Source organism: Chionomys nivalis, chromosome 7 (genome assembly GCF_950005125.1).
Source record: "Chionomys nivalis chromosome 7, mChiNiv1.1, whole genome shotgun sequence".
Classification (NCBI taxonomy): Eukaryota; Metazoa; Chordata; class Mammalia; order Rodentia; family Cricetidae; genus Chionomys; species Chionomys nivalis.
Genome location: NC_080092.1, coordinates 33,584,729 through 33,610,331, shown reverse-complemented (window position 1 = coordinate 33,610,331; position 25,603 = coordinate 33,584,729). Strand labels below are relative to the sequence as shown.

General features: G+C 49.3%; 2 protein-coding genes across 4 annotated transcripts; one reads left to right on the top strand and one right to left on the bottom strand.

Moving 5' to 3' along the window:
• Hnrnpab (heterogeneous nuclear ribonucleoprotein A/B) lies at positions 1–6,359 on the top strand. Of its 2 annotated transcripts, XM_057774401.1 has the most exons (8): positions 1–207; positions 289–535; positions 1,259–1,427; positions 2,194–2,352; positions 2,482–2,613; positions 4,571–4,679; positions 5,353–5,493; positions 5,757–6,359. In XM_057774401.1, exons 2-8 carry the CDS (start codon positions 312–314, stop codon positions 5,825–5,827), a joined length of 1,005 nt encoding a protein of 334 aa, XP_057630384.1. In that variant the 5' UTR covers positions 1–207; positions 289–311; the 3' UTR covers positions 5,828–6,359. The 2 variants fall into 2 exon arrangements, with proteins under 2 accessions (XP_057630384.1, XP_057630385.1); XM_057774402.1 differs by lacking the exon at positions 5,353–5,493 and having other exon boundaries at positions 2–207.
• Positions 3,952–24,348, bottom strand: Phykpl (5-phosphohydroxy-L-lysine phospho-lyase). Of its 2 annotated transcripts, none has more exons than XM_057774399.1 (13): positions 24,290–24,348; positions 23,572–23,690; positions 22,413–22,572; positions 17,653–17,727; positions 17,024–17,111; positions 16,831–16,947; positions 15,151–15,233; positions 14,673–14,898; positions 8,850–9,004; positions 8,526–8,615; positions 7,905–8,035; positions 6,621–6,689; positions 3,952–4,323 (listed from the first exon to the last, which is right to left on the bottom strand). In XM_057774399.1, the coding sequence occupies exons 1-13, from the start codon at positions 24,346–24,348 to the stop codon at positions 4,253–4,255; spliced, it is 1,443 nt and encodes a 480-aa protein (XP_057630382.1). In that variant the 3' UTR covers positions 3,952–4,252. The 2 variants fall into 2 exon arrangements, with proteins under 2 accessions (XP_057630382.1, XP_057630383.1); XM_057774400.1 differs by lacking the exon at positions 3,952–4,323 and adding an exon at positions 5,922–6,125.
• Between the last annotated feature and the right edge of the window lie 1,255 nt (positions 24,349–25,603).

The window sequence follows — 25,603 nt, the reverse complement described above, 5'->3', positions numbered from 1 at the left end:
AAAGAGCTCCACGAGTTGGCATTGTCAGGCGGTGGCACCGCGCGGGACGGAGTAGAGGTGTCTTCTGCGGTCAGTGTGCGGCGGCGGCCGAGCGGTGCGACACCGTCGGTGGACGCGGACGAGTCCCCGGGGGTGCGAGCGTGAGCGCGGCCAAGCCCGCGGAGCCTTCCGCGGCGAGTAGGGCCTCGCGGCGTCATCGGCGGCGAGGTGAGCGGCCGGGCCGCGGGCGGTGGGCGGGAGCTCGGGGAGTGCCGCGGGGGCCTGACGTGCCGTCGCCGCTCGTTGCAGGAGCCGCTGCGGCCTGGCCGACCATGTCGGACGCGGCTGAGGAGCAGCCCATGGAAACGACGGGCGCCACCGAGAACGGACACGAGGCCGCCCCCGAAGGCGAGGCCCCGGTCGAGTCCGGCGCCGGAGCAGCGGCCCCCGCAACCCCGGCCGCGTCTGGGGGCGGGACCACGGCCACCCCGAGCGGGAACCAGAACGGCGCCGAGGGCGATCAGATTAACGCCAGCAAGAACGAGGAGGACGCGGGGTAGGTGCGGCCGCGGGCCTTCGGGCCGCCGCCTTTGTTCCGGGGCAGCCTTTTGTTGGCGCCACGCGGCGGGGGGAGGGGCGGGTGCCCGCCGAGCGGTGTCGGGCGCGCTCGCCCGGCAGGCCCAGGCGCGGTTACGCGCATTGGAGTTTGCAGGAGTTTGCGGGGTGGACTTTGCGGGCGCCCTGGGCTGCCCGCGCTGGGCTTAGGCTGCAGCGGGCCTCGGGGCGGGAGGCCCCGGAAGAGGAAAAGCGGCCGACCTCGACTCGGGCGGCGAGCGCTGCGTGGGCGGAGTTGGCGCGCGGCAGGCCAGGCCTAGCTTGCCTCGGGTCGAGAGGCGGAGTCACGGCCTGAACCCTGGGGCGCTCTCGGCCCCAGGAAACCCAGAGTTCCTCGGGACCGGTTCTTTGGAGGCGGGGAAGAACGGAAAGGAGCTTGTTTAGACTCAGGCGTGCGGGACCCGCTCATTTAAACTTGTGATAGGTCATGGGGCGTGTTTGCGACCAGGTTGACCTTAACTTTTCCCGCACAGTGTGTCTGCATCAGCTGTGAATTGCGATTGCCGCGTAACACCTGGGGATTAACTTGAAAGGCGGCCCGGTCGCAGACTGGCCCATGGGATGGTGGCTTCACGAGCCAGGAAAGCGTATCCGGGTCAGGCTTTTCTAAAAAGGTGTAAAAATCACAACCATTTTCCAAAATTTGTGGTCGTTTCCCTTTCAGAAAAATGTTCGTTGGTGGACTGAGCTGGGATACCAGCAAGAAAGATTTAAAGGATTACTTTACTAAGTTTGGAGAGGTCGTTGACTGTACAATTAAAATGGATCCGAACACTGGGCGATCAAGAGGGTTTGGGTTTATTCTATTTAAAGATTCTTCGAGTGTGGAGAAGGTAAGCTGGCTGTTTAGCAGCAGTTTGTTAGGATTGAGTTTTAAGGAACTCGTGTGCACTGCAGTGTTTGATAGGGACAAAGAGCTTAAGATCCTGCTTTGAGGGATAGTGCAGATGACGTAGGTTATATATTGTGAGGGAGTGATTCTGGAGGAGTACAGTTCATCTGTCCTGTCCCCGCCCCCCAAGACAGGATTTCTCTGTAGCTTTGCAGTCTGTCCTGGAACTCTTCTTTGTAGACCAGGCTGGCTTCCTCCCGAGCGCTGCTATTTTAAAAGCTTAGTCTCTTCTTAAGGAGGGCAGCTAGCTGGGCAGGAACTAGAGTCCTGCCTCCTGCTCTCTGTTATCACTTATTTTATATGCCTATTCACGGGCTTGATGTTAATTTTACTATGGGGATTATAAATCCAAGATTACAGTGAAGATAACGTGTTTTTATACAGTTTTAATAGGGATGGGACCTCAGATCCTGAATCTCAGATGTGAGAGTGCGTGATTCATCCAGGGTAGAGAGGCTTTCAGCACTAGATTATCCTGTGTTCTTTATGAAAGGAGGTGGGTCTTAAGTTGGAATGCTGGCTAGGAAGAGTGAGTGTAGAGCATGACAGGCTGCTGGGGTTGGTTTGTAGTGTTCAGGTGGTTATTGGTATGGGAGGTTTGGAGGAGAAAGTTGGGTTAGGAAGTCAGTTTGGCTTAGCTCCAGAGAAATTAAGCCCATTTTGTGTAGTTCCGTCAGTTAGAATCTGACTTGATTCTGTTTACACAGGTCTTAGACCAGAAGGAACACAGGCTGGATGGTCGTGTCATTGACCCTAAAAAGGCTATGGCTATGAAGAAGGATCCTGTTAAGAAAATCTTTGTGGGAGGTCTGAACCCTGAAGCCACAGAGGAAAAGATCAGAGAATACTTTGGCCAGTTTGGGGAGGTGAGTATGGTCTTTGGCCCAGCCTGACTAGTATTAGTAGGGTTTTCTCCCCTTTTAGTCTTTTCTTACTTGGGTTTATATTTCTGGGCACCAGAGGTTTAAACCTGAGCTTTGCTTATGTTTTTACAGATTGAAGCCATTGAGCTTCCAATAGATCCCAAGTTGAACAAAAGACGGGGTTTTGTTTTTATTACATTTAAAGAGGAAGACCCTGTGAAGAAAGTTCTGGAGAAAAAGTTTCATACTGTCAGTGGAAGCAAGGTAAGGTGTCAGAACACTGCCTCACTTGCTTTTGGCTCTTGGAGGTGTAGATTAGGTTGGGTCACCTATAAGCCCCTTCTAGATTAGTAAGACTTCACTGTTTCTCTGTGCTTCACATTGCTGATTAAAACAGGGAATAGGCCTTTAAATAAAAGCTGGGCTGGAAACAGCTGGTTCAGTGGCTAAGCGCACTGACTCTTAAGACCTGGTCCATCCATAGCACTCATGTTGGCTAACAGACCGCCTGTAGCTACAATTCAAGGTCTGATGGTCTCTGGCATCTGTAGACACCGTATTTTATATGCACAAGGTGCGTTAATAAAAACTGAAATGTGTTTGAAGGAGGCAAAGAGGAAGCCAAGCTGTGACAAGTCAAGAGCTGCTGACTAGTTTCTTTTTTGTTGTTTTGATGGGTTTCTGTGTTACAGCTCTGGCTGTCCTGGAACTCACTTCACAGACCAGGCTGGCCTTGAACAGTATTAAAGGCCTGTGCCGCTGCCACCACTGCCAGGCCTGACTAGATTTTTTGGTGCCCGATAGTGTACCATGAAACTTGCAGTGATATTTTTCCTGCTCCCATTTGGGTGTGCTTTAGTCAACCCAAAGACTAAAGCTCCTTGGGATTCTAGAAACTGATTGCAAATGTGGAGTCATGTTTAGTGGAGTAATAGATTTTCAAGTTGGTTCAGATAGAAGGTGTGGCGCTGAGTGTAAGTTACTGGAGTGGCAGCGGATAAGGTAGGGCGAAACTCCAGGAAGTTTCTTTCTCTTGTTGGGAGATTTAAAAGCTTGGTTTGGGATTCTTAGTTTTCCCAGTAGACACTGACATTTTTCTTTTTCTGGTGTGCCCTAATGTGAAGTAGTAGGAAGATCCTTGAGTCCTCTGGTAGTGAAAACTGCTGCCTAAATTAAATTACTCAGTGTCTTTTTTCCCCTCCCTTTAGGTAGGTTTTTCTTTTTTTTTTGGTGTAGTCCTGGTTGTCCCGGGAATCTCTAGACTAGGTTGGCTTTGAACGCACTGCCTTGCCTCTTGGATGATGGTATTAAAGGTGTGTACCACCTGCCCAGTTTACTCAGTGTTTTTAATTCAGTATGATAAAATATAAGGCACATCATGGTAGGAGATAATATGCATCCTCTGACCCCCCTTTCGAGACAGTGTTTCACTGCTGCCCTGTCGGGACAGGAGCTCCCTCTATAACATGAAGGTCTCAAACTTCTGCCTCCAAGTGAGCTGGGATTAAAGGCATGCATCATGCCTAGCTCATTTACTTCTTTTTTTTTTTTTGATGGGAGTGTGTTAGGACTGGCTTTAGAAAATATACATCCCCGCCGGGCGATGGTGGCGCACGCCTTTAATCCCAGCACTTGGGAGGCAGAGGCAGGCGGATCTCTGAGTTCGAGACCAGCCTGCTCTACAGAGCTAGTTCCAGGACAGGCTCCAAAGCCACAGAGAAACCCTGTCTCGAAAAACCAAAAAAAAAATATATATATATATACACACACACACATCCCCTTCAAAGTTTTCAGACATAAAAGTGAGTCTGACTGAGTCTTGTTCGTATTTAGATGTGAAGCTGATCTCTCAAAGGGCCAATGCTTAGGGACGGTGGCAGGCAGTATGGCTTTAAACAAAGCCTTACACTTGCTTTATCTGTAAGGTGGAGGTCAACTTTTCATCCTGTTGTATTTGAGTAGGTTGAGTTTCTTCTGTAAAAAGAATAAAAATGTTTAGTACCCATGATCTTTGGGAATTCTGACCTTGCCTAGAATGACTAGCTTCTCCAGTTGACCATCCCCAAATTCTTGGTTTTAGCTGTGGTTCTAGAAGCTTTCAGGTCAGGTGTGACCTCCTGCCCACATCTGAGTATTGGCTGTATAGTAGATAGAGGTCTTTGCAGCAGCCTAGCCCTGAATTGTCCCACAGGACTTGACCTAGTGTCCTCTTGGCTTTTAGTGTGAAATCAAGGTTGCCCAGCCCAAAGAGGTCTATCAGCAACAGCAGTATGGCTCTGGGGGCCGAGGAAACCGCAATCGAGGGAACCGAGGCAGTGGTGGAGGTGGAGGTAAGTGGAAGCTGGATGAAGACTTTCCCTGCCTGCAAGGAGCTTTCTGTGCCTGTCTTGGGGATTGCCTCTTGGTGTTCTGTGCAGTAGGGTGGGCGGCTGGGTGTGAAGTGGGTACAGCTCAGGGATAGGAATGAGTGGTTTCCTGGGTGGAGGCTGTGTGCTTGTGCTGCTGTGGCTCCACAGAATGAAAGAGCCCTATCTCTCATTGTGCAGCTTGGGGCTCCAGGCCAAGGGGGCGTTTGCATTGCACTGGGAGAATGATGGGGGCACAGTGGATTGTGCTTAGCTTTGTGACTGTCCTGGGTCTTGGTACACAACATACCTGAGGGCAGAAAGGCAAAGCTGTGCCAGGCGCTTAGCTCCTTCCATCCCAGGCCCCTCTAACTCCAAAGCCTGAACTGCGTCTTTTTCAAGGCAAAGCTACCAGGGGAGGGTGGAGGTGACCAGAGAGTGATTTGAGTGAGTGTGAGTAAGCTTCTATACTCCAAGTGAAGTTACCTCCTGGATTGCAAGGCTTGGGCCTAGGGCCCTCTCTACCAGAACAGTAGCCTCTTGGCTTCTACCCGAGCTGCCATAGTAACCCCGCCACCCAAAGGGCAGGATTTCCTCCATCCTAGCTCCTGCGTGTGCTAAATGGTCCATGGGCCCCTGTGCCCTGCTCCCCCCACAGGTCAGAGTCAGAGTTGGAATCAGGGCTACGGGAACTACTGGAACCAGGGCTACGGCTACCAGCAGGGCTACGGGCCCGGCTATGGCGGCTACGACTACTCGCCCTATGGCTATTACGGCTACGGCCCCGGCTACGACTACAGTAAGTAGGAGAGGGAGGCCCCATCTACTTCCTCCTAGGGGAGGCAGGTCAGATAGAGTGCAGGGGCCACTGGCAGCAGGGGCTTTGGAGTCAGACAGGCCTGGTTCAGACACTGGAGTTACCACATGGAGCTCCATTCTAATTCAGCTTTCTCAGTAAGGTGTGAGAAGCTGGTGTTGCTGCCCAGAGAGGATGTGACAAGCGCCTGGCACTGGGTAAAATGTACAGTTAAGTAGTAGCCGCAACATTGTTTTTACTCCTAGGTCAGGGTAGTACAAATTACGGGAAGAGCCAGCGACGTGGTGGCCATCAGAATAACTACAAGCCATACTGAGAAGCAGCAGGAGCGGCCGACAGACGACCGCACACGCTTTGTTTGGACGCGGAGTGAACACAATTATGTACCAAATTTAACTTGGCAAACTTTTATGGCCTGTCCCATGTGCATCTTATTTAAAATTTCCCCCAGAAATCACTCTCCTGTTTGCTATTCCAGAGCTCTAGTTGTAGGCAGCGTGTGGCGTCTCAGAGGCCAGAGCGGCATTAGGGGGCTGATTTTATTACCAGGTTACCCTGTACTAGATTGGAGGGTCTCTTTCCTGCTGTCGCTCTGCAGCCTGGACCTGTGGACCCTGGTTGTAAAGAGTAAACTGTATCTTAGGAAACCAGTGTCACCTTTTTCACCTTTTAATTTTATATTATTTGTGTCATACATTTCCAGTAATGGAAGTGTTAATTTTACTGTACTTTTTGGTACCTTTTGGGAATCTAATGTATTGTAAGGTATTTTACACGTGTCCTGATTTTGCCACGACCTGGATATTGAAGCTATCCAAGCTTTTGAAATAAAAATTAAAAAACCCCCACGCCTGGGTGAGTGTGGGATGCTCTGTGAGACCTTGCCCAGTGTTGGAGGTGCCAGATAATCTACTCTGGGACTGGGGTCTCCTGTAGCAGGGGTCCTTCAGCTGTTCTCACCTGACCTCAGCTACTATTTTGTTCTCAGCCTTCTTATATAGAGGACATCTTATCACCTTTATGTTCCAGATCCTTAGTTTCTATTCAGTTATCCAGCAGATGAAAGTTGTATTGGGGAATCTCTGGGGACAAACACGAGTCCCGCTTACCTGAAAGGTGCTTGACTGAGTTGGGCTGGATCTTCAGTGTTTTACAACTTCTTACTTTTTCTTCCATGTCTAGAAAAAAAAGACCACAGATGACTACAGATATGCCCTACATGAGTCCCCATTCTCTGCTACCTTCAGTTCCTAAGATGCTTGAGATGGTAGTTCAGAGGTGGGGACCACTTGTCTAGCCAGGCTTATGCCCCATCATTTAATCCCTAACACAAATGGTACCAGGTGTGAGCCCAAAGCAGTTCTGTTTCTAATTAAGTCTATAACCGTGTTTTATACACATAGAACTCTTAGAGCTGTACCAATTTGAAACATCTGTTAGGGATTAGACTACTGAACCGGTTATCACTTAACTGACAGGGATAGAGGTTCCTTGTTGCTTTTTTGTCGAGATCTGAGCCCTGTAAAACAACCGCTTTGGTGCCTAGTCATTTAGTTTGGTAGTTTTCCTACAAAAATTGAGGGAAACCTTGGGCTGCTTTTAACCTTTGATTTAGAAGTTATGGGGAGAATTTCATTTCAGTCAGGCATTCTTTTTCTCTTCAGCAGTTTAGGGTATCCCTAGCTTAAAGATGAAATATTTAGGGTATGCATAAGCGTGGATTTTTCCTGGAACTCTGTAGACTGGGCTTGGATTAAAGGTAGGCACCACTGCTGCCTGACCCAATGTGAGGACTTTTTTTTTTTTTGGTTTTTCGAGACAGGGTTTCTCTGTGGCTTTGGAGCCTGTCCTGGAACTAGCTCTGTAGACCAGGCTGGTCTCGAACTCACAGAGATCCGCCTGCCTCTGCCTCCCAAGTGCTGGGATTAAAGGCGTGCGCCACCATCGCCCGGCCCCAATGTGAGGACTTTTAATTTTTTTTTTTTTTTTTTTTTTTTTTTTTTGGTTTTTTGAGACAGGGTTTCTCTGGTTTTTGGAGTCTGTCCTGGAACTAGCTCTTGTAGACCAGGCTGGTCTTGAACTCACAGAGATCTGCCTGCCTCTGCCTCCCGATAAATATTTTTTAAATAAAGGCAGCCCAGGATTATTTTGAGTGTGATCTCCCCCATTCCACCCATCAAGTGCTGAGATCATAGGTGGTTGCCACCATGTCCAGCCCTACATTCCACATGATGCCTGTCAGGGCATGTAGGTAATGATTACAAAAGTCATGCTTTTGAGCTGAAGATGGTTTGGCTTGTTACATGTTCCCTGGTACACATTGGGGAGGCTCTAGCTATGATGTTGAGGATCAAAGCCAGGGCCTGATGCTAGGCGAGTTGTACGAGGCTTACCCGTTAGAATGTCATCCATCTTTGCTACTACATGCTGTGCGTTGTCCAGGCTGAAGCACATTGGAGGCTTGAACTTGAGGACATTCCTCCCAGGGCCATCAGTGCTCAGTAAAATGTAGTTCTCCTTCAGCCTGTAAGAAAAAGATACTTCACAGTTTTCATTCTGGAGATAACCCTACAGGCACTCAACCATACCTTAAGTCTGACAAAATTAGTCCCCACCATTGTACTGCTGACTTACGTAGCTCTGGTTGTTGTCCTGGGACTTGTGTCAGACCAAGCTAGCCTCCAGCTCACAGCCTCCCTGTTCCCTGAGTACTGAGATTAAGATGTTACACCATCTTTCAGCTCTACAAGGTTTTATTAAGTTGCCCAGGCTGTCCTTGAAGCCTTTAAAGGCTCTAACTATAATCCAGCTCAAGGACAGCCTGTTGAGTAGGTAAATTAACATGTTTTACAATGTGAATAAAGGCACATTCAAACCCAGGGTTTTTCCGTGCTGCTGCAGGTTTTCAGCCAAGGGGTTAGGGCCCAGACAACTGGAGGCTCATTGCTATAGGGTTACTGGGATCCATAGTGCTTTCTATTTGGGGAAGGCATCTTATTTCAGGAAAAAAATACCTGGAGACCAAGTATTCTGCCTCTTCAGTTGCTGGTGTCCTCAGGGTCTCATCTTTGATCAGATCCACACCGATGAAGAGCCCAGAGCCCCTGAAGGAGGTGACATCTTTACAGCCATGGTCCTTGCCTCTCTCTGCCCTGGCCTCAGCCACCCCCTTCACCCTGGAGATTGATGGTGTGGGGTGGAGAAAGCTGGGGATCTTCAGAATCCCAGTTCCTTCTAGAGAGTGGATGTAGACATTTTTTATCCCAAGGTTGAAAAATGGAACAAAGCTGAACCAATAGATAATTGGTTAGTCATGCCTGTTGCTCCCAGAACTGTACCTGACATCTCCAATGATAGGATGCTTGGCTTTCTGTTGGTTGAGGTGCTCCATTAGGAAACTGCCCACATTAGCGGCATGAGCCTGGAGCTGCTCTGTTTTCAAGACATCCAGGACTGCCAGCCCCACAGCACAGGACACTGGGTTGCCACCAAACTGAGCCAAGGGACAGTAATATCAGATGCTTTGTCAAATGGACCATGATCCCATGGAACTGCCACAAAAACAACTAGGAAGGTTATAGGCCCAAAGCTTTCAAACACTTTGGGCTATCCTCTATGATACTGGTGTCTTGCAGGTCAGGTATAAGGTAAGCAGGAGATTTAGAACTGGTCCAGCTCCTCCCCTGATCTCGACACCAGGCATGTACATGGTATACAAAGACACGGGTAAGATAACAAAAATTTTTTGAAAAAAGCCAAACAAAAATGGGGAATGGCTCACATGCTAAGAGTTGTGCCTAAGCTAGGCAGTGGTGGTGCACCTTAATTCCCAGCAGTAGGGAGGCAGAGGCAGGCAGATTTCTGAGTTTGAGGTCAGCTTGGTCTACAGAGCTAATTCTAGAACAGCCAAGGTTACGCAAAAGAAACTGTCTTGAAGAGTTCCTAGCAAACTGGAAGCCTTGAGTTCAGTCTTTAGCACTAGAAAAAATAAGGGGTGGTGGCTCATGTGTGTAATCTCAGTATCTGGAAGTTAGAGGAGAATCAGGTCTCCTATATATGGAGTTAAAGGCCAGCTTGGGCTCAATGAGACCTTTCAAAAAAATAAAATATTGGGATTGGGGAGATGAATAGTGGGTAAGAACACTTGCTACTGTAAACATGTGGGCATAAATTAATCCCCAGCATTGATGTAAAAGGCTGGGCAGAACTGCATGTGTCTAATCCTGGCAGTGGGGGACAGGAAAAAGCATTGAGCACCCTCTCCCGGCCTTCACACACGTGCATGCATACCACAGAAAGACAAGATGACTTGTTAGGTGCTACTGAGATTGCCTGATTGCCTGATGAGGAAGGTGAGAGGATCACCTCCACAACGTGGTCCTCTGACCTGTATGTGTGCTCTGGACCCATCAACACCCCTGCCCTCCGGCAGTATATGCAAAGTGATAAATTACAGAACTCAAACTCATCCCACCTTCATGCGGGGTAGGATTGTTTGAGTCCAGGAGTTTGGGGATAGCTTCAGCAACACAGATATCCTCCTCCAGTGCCAAAATCAAACCTGTGGAAACGCCTTTAAAATGCAACTTTGAGATAGGCACAAGAGGATTTGAAAAAGCTGCAAGAGTCTGATAGCTTAGAATGGACTGTATTTGTCTCAAATTGCTGAAATCATAACCTTCATTATGATGGCTGGATGGTAGTGGCTCACGCCTTTCCCCAACACTAGGCAGAGGCTAGTGGTGGTGGCTGCACAGGCCTTTAATCTCGGCACTCAGGAGGCAGAGGCAGGTGGATCTCTTGAGTTCAAGGCCAACCTGGTCTATAGAGCAAGTTCCAGGCCAGGCTCCAAAGCAACAGAGAAACACTGTCTTGAAAAACAAGAGTCCAGCCAGATCTACAGAGTGAGTTCCAGGACAGCCATGGCTATGCAGAGGGAATAGAACTGTTGGCCAACACAGTAACATTTAAATGTCAGTAACATTTGAGCAAAAGCAGGTGGGCAGGGCGGCGGTGGTGCACGCCTTTAATTCCAGCACACATTCGGGAAGCAGGAGGATCTCTGTGTTTGAGACCAGCCTGGTCTACAAGAGCTAGTTCCAGGACAGGCTCCAAAGCTACAGAGAAACCCTGTCTTGAAAATCCTTAAAAAAAAAAAAAAAAAAAAAGAGGCAGGTCTACATAGTTCAGTCCAACTAGGGCTGTATTGTGAGACTCAAAAAGTTTCTGTGTATGCAGATGCATGTCCATATGGGTGCAGAGGTCAACCCAACCTTGGATGTGGTGGATGTTCTTAGAAGACATCCATCTTGTTTTTTGAGACATAATCTTTCACTAGGATCTGTAGCTGACTAATGAGACAATGCTGGCTCTATAGTAATCCCAGGATAACAGGTCTGTGCCACTAAACCTGATTTTTTTGATATGGGGTCTAGAGATTGGACTTGGTCCTCATGTTTGCAGGGCAAACTACATTGTGTACTGAACTGTCTTGTCAGTCCCCCCTCCCCCTTTTACTGTGTGGGAGGAGACAAGGGATGTAGCTTAGTGGCAGAGTATTTGCACACCAGCACTGCCTGGGTCTATAAAGAGGTCTTTTATGGTGCTGGGATGAAACCAAGGGCCTGCTATAAACATTGCTCTAACACTGAGCTATATACTTCCAGCCCACAAACATGACTGTAGACAGATAAATATAAGCATTCCCATACACTGGACAATATGCTTAAATGCCCTATATGTATTTCAAGTCCCTCTTACCCAGGATGTTAAGACAGCTATTTTTACATAGAATTTTTTTTGAGATTAAGCAGTCTTTACGTAAAAGCAACAACCATCAAAAATTAGACAAATTGGATCATCTAAAATGTAATTTTTACTTTGATTTATTTTTTGAGGTAGGGCTTCACAGTGTAGCCGTAGCTGGCCTATAACTCACTGTTATATAGACTAGGCTGGCTTTGAATTCAGCAGTCTGTTTGCCTCTGCCTCTTAAGTGCTGGAATTAAAGGCATGCACCACCACGCCTGGATTCATATAAAATTGTAAAAATTTTTGGGTCAATGAGATGTCCAGGGAGTTCAGTAGGTAAGAGCCAGATGTGCAAGTCTGATGACCTGAGCTCGGTTCCTGGAATCCAGATACCAAGTAGCACAGAGGTGCATATTGTTAATCTCAGAACTCTCAGAACCCAGGAGGCATAAGGAGGATTTCGATGAGTTTGAAGCTAGCCAGGTCTCTCAAAACCAAAACAGATGATTGATAATTTATGTTTCTGTGGTTTCTTGTAAATCTATAAAGGAAGTGAAGACCGCTGCCTACTGGAGGAACGTGTTCGCAGTATACACTTCTGGCAGGACACTAACCTCAACCTAGGTGTGTGTGCGTGCATGGGTATCTCTCACACAGAAACACCTGTAGATAAGAAGGGTCTTATCTACAAGCCCAGAGTTTGATCCCTACGACTCACACTGGTAGGAGAGAACCGATTCCTGCAAGGTGTTCTCCTTTGTGCTCACACAAGATACATGAAGTCAATCTATTCAAACTCTAAAACACATGGGAATACTTCACAAAATATGAATTTGGGGAACAGCATATCAAAACCACATGGATCACCATTTTACATTTCCTTCGACTGGCAAAATTTAAGGGTTGATGAGAAGTGGAGCACAGAAGTGAACTCCTGTAATCCTGGCCCTCAGCTGGGATCGGAAGACTGTCATCAGTTCTAAGATGGATTATGTATTCAGTACCAGGCCAGCTAGGGCTTTTCACAGTAAGACCCTCTCACAAACAACAAACCCCAAACAATACACTGCTGGTGAAGCTCTTTTGACCTGTGAATTACTTTGGAAAGCATGACATTATCTTTTAAAGTTTGTATGGACACACCCTCTGGCCCAGCAATTCTACTTCAGGGTTAATTTGTAACTGGTCTTTGTGCACATGGAAAACAGACTGTTAAGAATTTTCAGTCGGTGGTGTTGATGCAAACCTTTAATCCCAGCACTCGGGAGGCAGAGACAGGCGGATCTCTGAGTTCCAGGACAGCCTGGTCTACAAGAGCTAGTTCAGGGCAGGCTCCAAAGCTACAGAGAAACTGTCTCAAAAAATAAAACCAACCAACCAACCAAAGAATTTTCGTGGTAGTAATGTTCACAGAAGACACAGAGAAGAGCCTCAGAGCACATCATCAGACGTGGACGAGCCAAGTATGGATGTTGTAAAGCAGGGAAATGAGTGACAATATGGGCAGTTCTTGGAAGGGTCCGGTGAAGAATGCAGACTCCCTAGAGTTAATGTGCATTATGATAGGGTTCAAGTAAAGCCAAAAAGCAACTAGAACAAACATGGTTTCAGAATCACCAGTGAAGGGACAAACATCAGGATAGATGAAAGGAGAGTCAGGATCCTCATTTTTTTTTTTTTTTATCTGAGGTGATGGCATCTCATGGGTTTATAAGTAACCAAATAGAGCTGGTAAGATAGCTTAGTGGGCCGGGCGGTGGTGGCGCATGCCTTTAATCCCAGCACTTGGGAGGCAGAGGCAGGCGGATCTCTGTGAGTTTGAGACCAGCCTGGTCTACAAGAGCTAGTTCCAGGACAGGAACCAAAACCACAGAGAAACCCTGTCTCGAAAAACCAAAAAAAAAAAAAAAAAAGATAGCTTAGTGGGTTAAGGTACCTGTCATTAAACCTGGTGGACTGAATTGGATTCCCAGAACTCATGATGGAAGCAAATGACCCTGAAAGTTGTCTTCGGACCTCCATACATGTTAGCTGCAAATACACTCATACAAATAAATGTAAAAACCTTAACAAAAATAGCCAAGTAATCAGCTAACTAGAGGAGGGCTATCCAGTGAGAACAAGAGCTGAATTTAGTTTATGTACTAGAAGAGCCAGGGTCAGGCCCCATTGGGCAACAACCCTCCCTCAGCAGCCGGCTAACTGCTGCTCTTGACTTCCCTGTCTCCAGTCCCTGTCCCTCAGGCCTGTGTCTGCTTCTTGCCTGGAATGTCCCTTCTCCCAGCGTCCACCAAGCTAGGCTCTCCAGTGTCACACATCTAGGAGTGGTTCCTGACCCAGGGCAGAGGGTGTTTGTCATTTGGACAAAGTAAAATCTGCTGACAGCACCAACGCGGACGTCACTTCTCTTGCTCATACTGACCTTCATTGCCTATCTGACATCTTGCCAAATGCTGACTTCCTTAAAAATTCAAGTGGCTTATTGTGGAAATCCAAAAACCAGTTGTGAGTACCCAAGTCGGTTCCTGCTCCTGGCCAGACCCAGTCTCCAGACTCCACCTTTTTCTCTACACTGATGGCCAAAGGTTTTTCTAAAGGGTACTTTAGACCTCAGGTCTCCATGAAGGGAACCCTTCCTTGGGAGTCAGGTGGAGCTCAGTGGCAAAGCATTTGCATAGCACTGATAGGCTTGGATCTGATTACCGAAGGAAAGGGTTCTTTTTTTTTTATTTTTTTTTTAAATATTTATTTATTTATTTATTATGTATACAATGTTCTGTCTGTGTGTATGCCTACAGGCCAGAAGAGGGCACCAGACCTCATTACAGATGGTTGTGAGCCACCATGTGGTTGCTGGGAATTGAACTCAGGACCTTTGGAAGAGCAGGCAATGCTCTTAACCGCTGAGCCATCTCTCCAGCCCCAGGAAAGGGTTCTTGCATTCTGTGTTTTATACAACCTTATCTGTGACAGCATTTGGATTAATATTAATTTTGAAAGATGTTTTACAGCATTAAAAAAATGACCTGGGCCAGGTGAGGCAGCAAACACCTTTGATTCCATCACTTGAGAGGCAGAAGCAGGTGGATCTCGGTGAGTTTAAGGCCAGTTTGGTCTACACTGAATCCAGCTTGTTCTACATAGTGAATGCTAGGCTAGTCAGGGCTACACAGTGAGTCTCTGTCTATCTGTGTCTTTCTGTGTTTCTGTCTCTCTCCCACATACACACATTACCACCCCCCCCCACACACACACACCAAACAAACAAAAAGCCTGACATGTAGCTCTTGGAGGATGACATTTTAGAAATCTGTGTGTTGTACAGAGTGGAAGGCCGGAAGCCTTCACTGACTAAGGACATGGTGACTGAGTGGCAGCTCATAGAGCCCTTGGCATGCAGAGTTACTCACCGTATTGAAGTATTCTACACCAGTGGCTTCAAATGCCCTTGACACAGCTTGGGTAGTGGCCACACAGGCAACAGGGTGACCATTGCCGATGCACTTTCCCATGGTGACAATGTCAGGGACGAAGTTTTCCCCTTCCAGCTGGAAGGCCCAAAAGTGCTTGCCTACTCGGCCAAAACCAACCTGGATCTCATCTGCGACAAAGAGCCCTCCAGCCTTGCGAATATGCCTGTGGAGGACAGATGGCAGACAGGGCTGTGGTGAGAGAGACCAGGGGTTGGAAGTCCTGGGGTACTGGGCCTTCACTTTGGGCAAATGGCTGGCCTTCTCTGGGCCATTATTTCTTTAAGGGTTTGTTTCAGAAACTTCAGGCAGGGAGGCCAGGTTGTACTTGGAATTTAGAATAGAACTAAAAAAAAATGAATTAATTAAAAAATGAAAAGCCTGCCCTCCCTCGGGCAGGGCCTGCCCCTCTACTCACTCTGCCACCTGGGAGAAGTAGCCAGCAGGGGGAATGACCTGCCCGCCCACACTGGGCAGAGACTCAGCGAAGAAGGCAGCGAGCTGTGGATGAGACAGAGTTCAGTGTGCCTCGCTAATATTGGCAGTGCCCCTTCCTTTGGGTGCTATGTCACATCGGAGGGGGTAACTCACCCCACCCACTTGATGCCCCCATCCCCTTCTACTTGGGCTTGCTCCAGTCAGCTAAATTCACTTCACACCTCCTCCCACCTCATAAACCTTTTTTCTTGGTCCCCATGTGGTGACCAGCAACAGTCTCAGCTCAGAACAAAAACATGGCTCCATTCTTAACTACACCCTCTTTTAATGTTTCTTGTTGACACCCATTGTCTCACGGCTGTCACGAGTCCACTTGTCCCCAGCTACTGCGGATGCTGTCATACGGGACACCTCTTCCTGTCTCATAGTGCCTTCAGGAGGACGCTTCAACCCAGACACCGAGGTCATCCCTGTCCTGCTTAAAACCCTTTGCCCAAGCATGTTTTCCCTACTGTGTTTCTTCCCCTTACGGGTGGCTTTGGAGGCCTCATGAGACAGCTGATAGAGTGGGAAATTGGTTATCCCCTCCCTCCCTCCCTCCCTCCCTCCCTCCCTCCCTCCCTCCCTCCCTCCCTCCCTCCCTCTCCTCTCGTTTTTCGAGGGTGGGTTTGTCTGTATAGCCCTGGCTGTCCTAGAATGAACTCCGTAGACCCTCAAACTCAGAGATCTGCCCACCTCTGCCTCCGAGTGTGGGATTAAAGGCGTGCGCTATTATGATCAACACCACAGGTTCTTTTGAAGTGTTTGTGGTGCATCAGAGCCCCTCAGCTGGTTCTGCTAACCTCTCAGGCACAACAGCCTACCTTTTTCCTAAACACTCTGTTTGCTGGTCACTCCTTCAGTTTTTTAGAGCCCAGTTGCTAGCACCATGGGCTTTGTTCTCCCAGAGTATATACTCCCACCTGCCTCTCCACAGAATCTCTATCCACTCTCCTGGGAGGCAGCATCATGGTCCCTGTCTTTAGGCTGTCCCAGTGAATTATATCTGGCATGCAACCCAAGACAGAGAACAGCCCAGTCCTTGGGTCTCCTCCCCTTCTGTGTTGAGGTCCCTGGGTAAATTCCAGGCATATGGGTCCTGCCTGCTTGTCTTTTCTTTTTTACTTTGTAAAAAATTCCAGGGCTGGAGAGATGGGTCAGTGGTGGCTGCTCTTCCAGAGGTCCTGAATTCAATCCCCAGCACCCACATGGTGACTTGCAACCATCTATAACTCTAGTCCCAGGGGATCCAATGTTCTCTTCTAACCCCCCAGGGCACTGCACACACGGTGCACAAACATACATGTAGGCAAAATACCCATACACACAAAATACTAAAATAATTTAAAAAATTAAATTTTTTGTTTGTTTGTTTTTTCAAGACAGGGTTTCTCTGTAGCTTTGGTGCCTGTCCCGGAACTAGCTCTTGTAGACCAGGCTAAAATTATTTCGTATAGAGTTTCACTAAGTTGCTTAGGGTGATCCTGATATATAGTTAAGGTAGCTAGAATAACACCTGTGCCACCAGGCCTGGGGCTCGTTCTACTCTCACACCGTCTGGGCTCTCAGCATCTTGTCACAGCGGACTTGACATCCTCTGGACTGATGTGGGTGTGGTTACCTTCCTGCCCTTCTCCTGTGCGATGCTGATCACTTGCTTCACCTCGCTGGCATAGGCCTCTGCTGGATTGGGGTGGTCCTCTCGGTAGGGGCCCCGGTAGGTGTCTGGGAGAGGAGCCTGTAGGGAGAGACACTGCCATGTCATCCGGGCTTGGGGGTGGAAACTGACCTGGTGCTAATGGGAGCGTGCATACCACATGGACCCATTCCTTCTGGCCATCCAGGTCTCGGAACTTGTAGGGACTGATGTCGATCAAGGAGCTCAGGTGACCGTGATAAGCACTAGGAGAAGGAGGATGTGGGCTTAGGCATGTTGGCATTTACTCCCTGGACCAGCCTTAGCCACTGTCTACCACTTTTGAAGACAAAACACAGGGAAGCCAATCTTTCTTCCTCAGGTACCAAGTCCTTGAACTGGGGATGGGTGCAAGCTTGGAGTGACTTCCTGCAAGGCTAATAACTGGCATGCCACAATTCTAGTCACCTGCCCACTCAGGGTTCAGTTTTCTCCTCTGTAAAGTGGGGGCATAGGGTTACAGTACATCGTAAACATTAACTGGTCTCTGATGGCCTTTGGTCTCTAGAGCAGTCAGCTGAGCCTCCAGATGGTGTGGGGCTGCTTTCCTTCCCCAGCTGCTGTTCTCTCAGAAAGCTGGGTGAAGACGACCTCCAGGGAGGCGTCACTGTGATCTGGCTTTCACTGGCTTCCCGTGATCCTGTATCTTCCACTTCCCCACTTAAGGTCTCAAAGCCAGAGCCTCACTGACCCGTACAGGCCGTGGAGCCCAGACTCTGGAGAAGCAGGGCTGTGAGTTACACTTACTGGTCTAATACCACCACGTCCTGGTGTCCTGTGCACTGGCGAGCCAGTCTCAAGGCCAGGTCGTTGGCTTCTGACCTGTGACAGAAAATATGGGCATGACTTGGAACATCACCCAAGCGCTTCCCCTGAAGAAGGAATCCTTCCAGTATTAAGAGCATTCTCAGGACACCAGTCCTTTGGCAACATCTAGTGCCTTCTGTGCCTCAGAGCAGGGAGAAAACAGGAGGTGCACTCTTAAAACTTACATCATGATGCACCTGTTGTTTGTTTCTCTGGCTGTCTTGGAACTTATTCTGTAGACCAGGCTGTAGAACTTACAGAGATATCTGCCTGCCTCTGCCATCCGATTGCTGGGATTAAAGGCATGTGCCATCACTGCCCAGCTTTGATCTATCTTGAAAGCCAAACAATGAAGGCACAGTGATCATTTTTTATTTATTTTTTTTTGGATTTTCAAGACAGGGTTTCTCTGTGGTTTTGGAGCCTGTCCTGGAGTTAGCTCTTGTAGACCAGGCTGGTCTCGAACTCAGAGATCCGCCTACCTCAGCCTCCCAAGTGCTGGAACAGTGATCATTTCTGTGTCAACACTGGGAACAGGCTGCTGAGGGAGACCCGCATGAGGGTGTTATGGGGTAAAATGTATTCTCCTAAAACTACTACATTGAAGCCCAACTCACAGGATCTCAGAATGACCAGAATTACTTGCATGTGGCTTTATTGGGAGATGAGGCTTTTTTCTTTTTTTTTTTTTTTTTTAGTTTTTCGAAACAGGTTTTTTTGTGTAGCTTTGGAGTCTGTCCTGGAACTAGCTCTTGTAGATCAGGCTGGCCTCGAACTCACAGAGATTCACCTGCCTCTGCCTCTGCCTCCCGAGTTCTGGGACTAAAGGCGTGCATCACCACCGCCTGGAGGGAGACAAGGCCTTTAAACAGGTTAAAGGAAGCCTGTTGGCAATCCCAGCCCAATCTGATTGATGTCCATATGAGAAATGGTATAGACACACAGAGATAAGGGGCATTTGCACAGCCTCTGTGAAGTGGATTCACGAAGATATCAGGGCATTTGCACAGACCCTGTGAGGTGGATTCACGAAGATACAGGGCATTTGCACAGCCCCTGTGAGGTGGATTCACAAAGATATCGGGGCATTTGCACAGACCCTGTGAGGTGGATTCACAAAAGATACTGGGGCTTTTGCACAGCCCCTGTGAGGTGAATTCACAAAAATACCGGGGTATTTGCACAGACCCTATGAAGTGGATTCACGAAGATACATGGCATTTGCACAGCCCCTGTGAGGTGGCTGGGAAGACAGTCATGTGTTAGGTAGAGCGAGGCCTCAGAGGACACGGACCCTACTGACATGATGGTCTTGGACTTCTGTCCTCCTGAATTTTGAGAACATACATTATTTTTACTTTCTTTTTGAGATAGGATCTTCTACATATCCCTGATTGTCCTGGAACTCAGTGAGTGGACGAGGCTGAACTCAAACTCGCAGACATCCTCTGCCTCTCAAGTGCTATGATTAAAGGCACCACCATGTGTGGTTTTAATTGTTTAACCTCCAAACCTACAACCTTTTGTTATGGTTACCCTAACCATCAATACAGCGGGGTCAGTGAGACAGCAGCAAAGAGGTAGACTTGCCCCAAATCCTGAGGAGATTCTAGGACTCTGGAACAGAACAACAGGCTCTGTTGTGTTTGGTATGTTCAGGCAACTGAGGGAAGGAAGCTGGGGCAGAGAAGTGAAGAGATGTGAAGGGTCATGCTCCCAGGGCTGAGGAGGAGACCATCTATCTCCTCAGCAGCATTTGAGATGGGAGTGAGAAGGCCCTGCAGGCTGCCTGGGTGAGAGCCATGGGCATGAGCTAAGAGAGATCCTGGGGCAGATTAGGGCAGACTGTGTGTGTGGTTTCTTCCAAGCACACACAAGTGAGTATGTGGATGGTGTATGTGTGTGTGGGGCGGCATCATGGAGAACCGTGCTGTGATTTCACACAGGCACTGGTAGAAGACAATTCTATTTCATTATTATTATTATTATTATTATTTTGAGACAGGGTCTATGTTTCACTGCCTGGCCCAGAACTCACTCTGTAGACTGGGCTGGCCTTGAACTCACAGAGATTTGCCTGCCTCTGCCTCCCTAGTGCTGGGAGTATGCCCAGGAGAAAGCAATTTGTGGTTGTTTCTGGATCGGTGAAGTTGGAGATGACTGACAGATGTCACATGGCCACTTGTAACCTTAAGTGGAACACATGGGAAGCATCTGGGTTTTTAAAAAATCCTTTTTATTTTTCAATTATATGAATGTTTGTCTGTGGGGCGGGTTTGTTTGTGCAGTGCCAAAGGAGGCCAGAAGAGGGCACTGACGTAGGGTTACAGGTGGCTGTGAACCACCTGATGTGGGTGCTGGGAATGGAACTTGGGTCTTCTGCAGGAGCATTAAGTATTGTTCTTAACCACTGAGCCATCTCTTCAGCTCCCTCCCTTTATTTTAATTAAAACACATTTTATGTGTATGGGTATTTTGCCTGTATGCACGTTTGTCACCACATACGTGCCTGGTATCTCTGAAGGTGCTCATTGGATTCTTTGGAACTGCAGTTACAGAGAGTTGTGAGTAGCCACATAGGTGCTAGGAATCATACCCAGGTCCTTGCTGGGCGGTGGTGGCACACACCTTTAATTCCAGCCCTATGGAGGACAAGGCAGGTGGATCTCTAAAGTTCGAGGCCAGCCTGGTCTACATTGTGAGTTTCAGGACAGCCAGGGATGTTACATTGAGAAATTCTGTCTTGAAAAACAAACAAATAAACAAACCTACAACCCCCCCAACCCAAAACAAAACAAAAAACCAACCAAAGAAAACAACGAAAACAACATCAAAATAAAAAAACAAAAAACAAACAATCCCCCCAACAAAAACTCAGGTCCCCTGGAAAAGCAGACAGTGTTAACTGCTGAGCCATCTGTCCAGCTCCCAACATCTGTGTTTGTGATGCAGATTTTTGAGTCCCCAGCACAAGGATGACATTTAATTCCAAGCAGATAGATGACAGAGGGGAAAAAAAGGAGTGGGACCTGCCCCGCGAACAGAGGAGGGGTGGGTCCTGCCCCACAGAACAGAGGAGGAGTGGGACCTGCCCCGGCAAACAGAGTGGCGCTGGCAGCTGGTAGATACCAGAGCCTGGAAACCCGAGGAGAAAGTGTCTCGGGAAGAATGACAGCTGTCAAACTGCCGAGAACAGGTGAGGAGGTAAGGGAGCGGAGCACTCTCGGTACTTGGCAACGTAAAGTCACTGCGTCACAGGAATCCACGAAGGAACTTAGTGGAGGAGGAAGACACAGAGACTGCCTGCCCTGTGCCTACCTCCTTGTTCTTGTTTGTTTTCTGATAGTTTCTCTGTAGCCCTAACCCTAAACCAGGCTGGCCTTGAATTTACAGAGATCCACCGCCTCGAGTGCTGGGATTAAAGGCGTGTGTCACCACTGCCTGTGCCACCACTGACCACCGCCTGGCCACCTCCTGTTCTTTACAGCGAGGTCCCAGTCTAGGCTCTTCCATCTCTTAGCTTCCCACTTTCCCCTCTCCCACCTTTTAATACTCTGGTACTAAAGATGGAAAAGCCTTGTGCACACTAGGTAAGTGCTTTGCCAAGCCGCTGCCACTCCTTACCTGTGAAATGAAGATGGTAAATCTACTGCTAAGTTCTGCAGGAGACTGTAAGTGGCAATGCTAACTGTGCTTGTTCCTGTAAGCAGATGCCGTTTGTCGGATTACTCTTTCGACAGGTGGTGAGCATGTTCCTGGTTCTGTCCTCACGGCCACTCCCACCACTAGCCTCTCTTGCTCTCCCCATCAGGACAGCATCACCTTCCTGATTAAAGCCCTTTACGGGGGCGGGGGTGGAGAGATGGCTCAGCTGGTCAGAGCACGGGCTGCTCTTGTAGAAGACCTGGTTTCAGGCCCCACATGGAAGCTCACAACTGTCTGTACGGCAGTTCCAGGAGATCTGAAACCACCTGGCCTCCACGGGCATCAGACACACACATGATGCATAGACATATGCAGGCAAACACTCACACATACTAAAAACACACTGAACACTCACATGTATTAACAACAAACATCAAAAGCACTAATCACCACCAGGAAAAAAAAAACCAACCCTCACCCCAATTCCCTAGCTTTCTAGTGGTCCTAAGATAAAAACAGTTTCCCTCACTTGGCTAAGGGACCGCTCACTCCTTCCTCTTTTGGGTCACCAAGTATGCCTTGCCCCTTCATGTTACAGGGCCTTTGCCCAGGCTGTGCCAGGTGGCAATCAACCCTGGTAAGAACCCTTCCTCCTCCCTTAGCTGCCACTTCGGGAGCTCTAAGCATCTATCCAGAAGCAGTCAAGTCAGGCCCCATCACTCTGTACTCTCCCTCCAGAAAAGGACCCCTCCACAATTTCATATTTCTCTGAAGAACATTTGATGACCCTTAAGCTTGCTGAATCACACCTGAGGGCTGAGTCTGTGAGGAATAAAGAAGTCCATTACTTCACTAAGCCCCAGTGTGTCTGGAAGGGAGGTGATGGTGTCTTCTACAGAGGAAGAACCAGGAGCCAACAATAAAGGCTTCGGAGACTACAACCAGGAAGGTCAGAAGCCTCTCCCTGAAGTGGGTTCTACGGTGTGGCACCCACATGGGTGACTTTCTTCTCTGGACGTGTTTTCAACAGGGCACGTTGGTCGCAGTTCACTTACCCAGAATTCAGGAAATAAAACACAGAGAGCTCCTCCGGCAGGGTCTCCGACAGCTTCTGGGCATAGTCCACGATGTTGTCGTGAAGGTATCGGCTGTTGGTGTTGAGTATCAGGTTCTGTTCGTGTGCGGCTTGGACCACAGTGGGATGGCAGTGACCGACTGCAAGAGGGCCACCTCCATCATCAACCAGCCCCACCAGATCCCCCCTCAGCTCCATCTGCAAACCTATGCAGGAGAGATGAAGTTAACGAAGGCAGAGTGCAAAGCGAGGAGTGGGTGCAGGCAGGGGAAGCACAGAGATGATGTTCTGGAATGGAAAGCCTTGAGAGACAGTCCAGCAGAAGGAGAAACATTCTCCGGAAAAAACCAATGTGTTTAGAGAGGTATCTTGAGACCTCTGGCTGGAGAGAAACGGTCAGAGGGTCAGGGATAGTAACAGAACAGAGTTAGTGAGCGCTTACCATGTGCCAAGCATTGCCAAAGCAATTTAATAGTATTAACATAATTATCCAAAACACCCGAGTCAAACTAGGTGCTTCACCAGCTGAGTCTTGTCTATTGTCCAATGAGCAACAAGGCTCAGAGGACTAAATAACTTCTGCCCTTCCCCCACACCCCTACCCCAGGACAGGTTCTCTCTGCAAAGCCCTGATTGTCCTGAAACTCATTATGCAGACCAGGTTGGCCTTTAACTCAGATTCACCTGCCTCTGTCCCTTGAGTGCTGGGAGAGTCTTGGATTTTAACCTCTCTGCTTCCAATGTGCCTTCTAATTCAAAGCCTGCCTTACCCTCCTCCATCAGCTCTGGTGGCCCCAGTTGGCTAAATGCGTACTTCAGTTTCCTGTCGTCCCCTGCAACAGTCAAATAGGGCTGAAGGCCTGTTGTCATGACCCTGCACAGGGCTGAGATCATGCTACGTCGGTGGTCATGGCTGGGCAGGCGACATGCCCAGCTTGCTGTGAGTTCTAAGTGGAACTTGAATCCTAAAGCCTCCACCCTCTGACACCGGCCCGGTTTCGCACAGATATGGTGTGGGTCTTTTCGGGCTCCTTCCCAAAGATTGGGGGGCTCTCTGCTCTGTTCAACCCCGGCTGCCAATCAGATTTACAGCCTCAGCCTCCTCTCCTGCCCCACCAAGGGCAAGGCGTCGTACTGACCATGAGCTACGTTGTTGATACAGTCCAGGAACTCTCGCCCTTGCTCATCGTACAGGTACTGCCCTTGGCTTCGGATAATCTTAACAGGGTCCTCGGGAAAAAAGAGTCTGCAGGAAGAGCTGTGGGAACAGGCAAAGAATGGATAGCCCGGTCTAAAGACCGGAGCGGGAACGGCACTCATCACGGCCGCCTTCTGGAAAGGACAAAAGCTTGCCTCCTCATTCCTAGGAGACACAGGACGGGGCAGAAAGTTGCTGAGACAAAACTGGCTAAGCCTTGGCAGCCCGCTCACTTTTGCTTGCACATACATCAGTTCTCCCAGTCCTGGTGAAAGAGGCTTCCGGATGGCTTTCCGAAGAAAAGCCCCGTGTTAGGAGCTGGATCTTAACCCCTCAACATTCCTTGCCAGCTCAGGGGCCCTACTGCCCCTGGTTGGGGTGGCTGGCCCCAGCCACCGCCTCCTCTCCACGTGGAACCAAGGGTCCCCCTCACAGGCAAAGAGCAGACTTCGTCTAACCCTGTCTGCGACCCGGCTGCCCACCCGGGCCAAGCCCGTCTTCCCTTGCAGGCAGCTGCCGGGGGCAAAGCCCGCTCTCAGGGCAGGGGACGTCCCGGAGCCGCGGGGTGGCCCGCGGCCGCTTCTAGTAAGCCGAGGCTGGGAGAGGCGGCGAAGTCAGGGACTTGGGGCTGTCGCGCCTTCCAAGCCCGCACCCGGTACCTGAGCAGCCGGTGCCTCAAGTCCAGAGTGGCTCCCTTGGGGCGCCGATCCGCGGCCATGTCGCCACGCTGTCAGTCAGGGCCCAGAGGCTGCGCGCTCAGCCCCGCCTCCGCCAGTCACGTTAGTTCGGGGCGGGGCTTCAGTGCTGGCTCCGCCCCCGGGAGCTCCCTTCCCGGCGCTCAATTAGTCGCACTAGCCGCGTGCAAGCTCGCTTGTGACCCGCGCCACGGTTCGCGGATGTTCTGCGCTGGGCCAGGGTTGTTTCTCGCCCTTCGCCTCTCCCATCCCCGGGATTTGGCTCCCAGGAACGTGTTTCCAGGTCGCCCTGTTGAGTGGGATTTAGGACTGAGGCTGGACACGCCCAAGCAGGTTGCCCTCTCTGTGCTTAAAGCGTGCCGTCCCCGTGAGGGTAATGACTGGCACCTGGAAGGACGCAGGTTTTCCCAGTCTGGTGCAGGAGAGCTCGAGGCCACTGCTGCGGCCGACCACGGAGATCCCTAGAGATTCTTGCTAGGCCCAGGCAGGGTGAGCTTGACATGTCGCTACACGAAGAGAATCTTGCAGTGGGCAGATAGGAAGAGGGTTGGGAGAAGAAAGGGTTTTGCTCCCAGACTCACAGTGGGCCTGCTGCAGACCTCCTGAGCTAGCACACTGAGTGACAGGAGACCTCTGCGGTCAGGGAACTGGGAGAACAGAGATACCGCCCCGAGAGTTGGACAAACCCTGGACAGAGACTGAGGACTGCCACTCAGCAGGCTGGGGCAGTCTTGCCCACATGCCAGTCCTCTGCCCATTAGCCAATAGCTCATTTCTTCTCCACAAAACTGCAGAAATGCTTAGGATACATATTAAAGAACAACCTTATATTCTTGCATTTTCTTGTTTTTATTGTGGTAAAATATACATAAAAAAACAAGCCATTTCGAAGGGTACAATCCAGAGGCATTAGCACGTTCTCATTGCTGCATCCTGTCACCACCACCCAGCCACAGTCTTCATTTTCCTAAATTGAGTGGAGTTGCATGTATGTAACCATTAAACTACCCAAGAGTCCATCTTCCTGCTCAAAAAGCCCCTTTCTGCCTGCCCCGGCCCCATGCTAAATATCTGTCCATTTTCTGGCAGCTGACCTTCAAGGCAACACCGGAGGCCAGAAGGGCACAGACTGAGAGAAAAGAGGGGGCTGAGCAAAGCTTGGATGTAGAGGGGAGCATGGCAGAGCAAGCCTGTAATCCTGGCACCTGGGAGGCTGAGGTCGAACTGCAAGTGAAGAGACCAGCTGAGGCTATGGATTGAGTCCCTTTCTTGACAAGC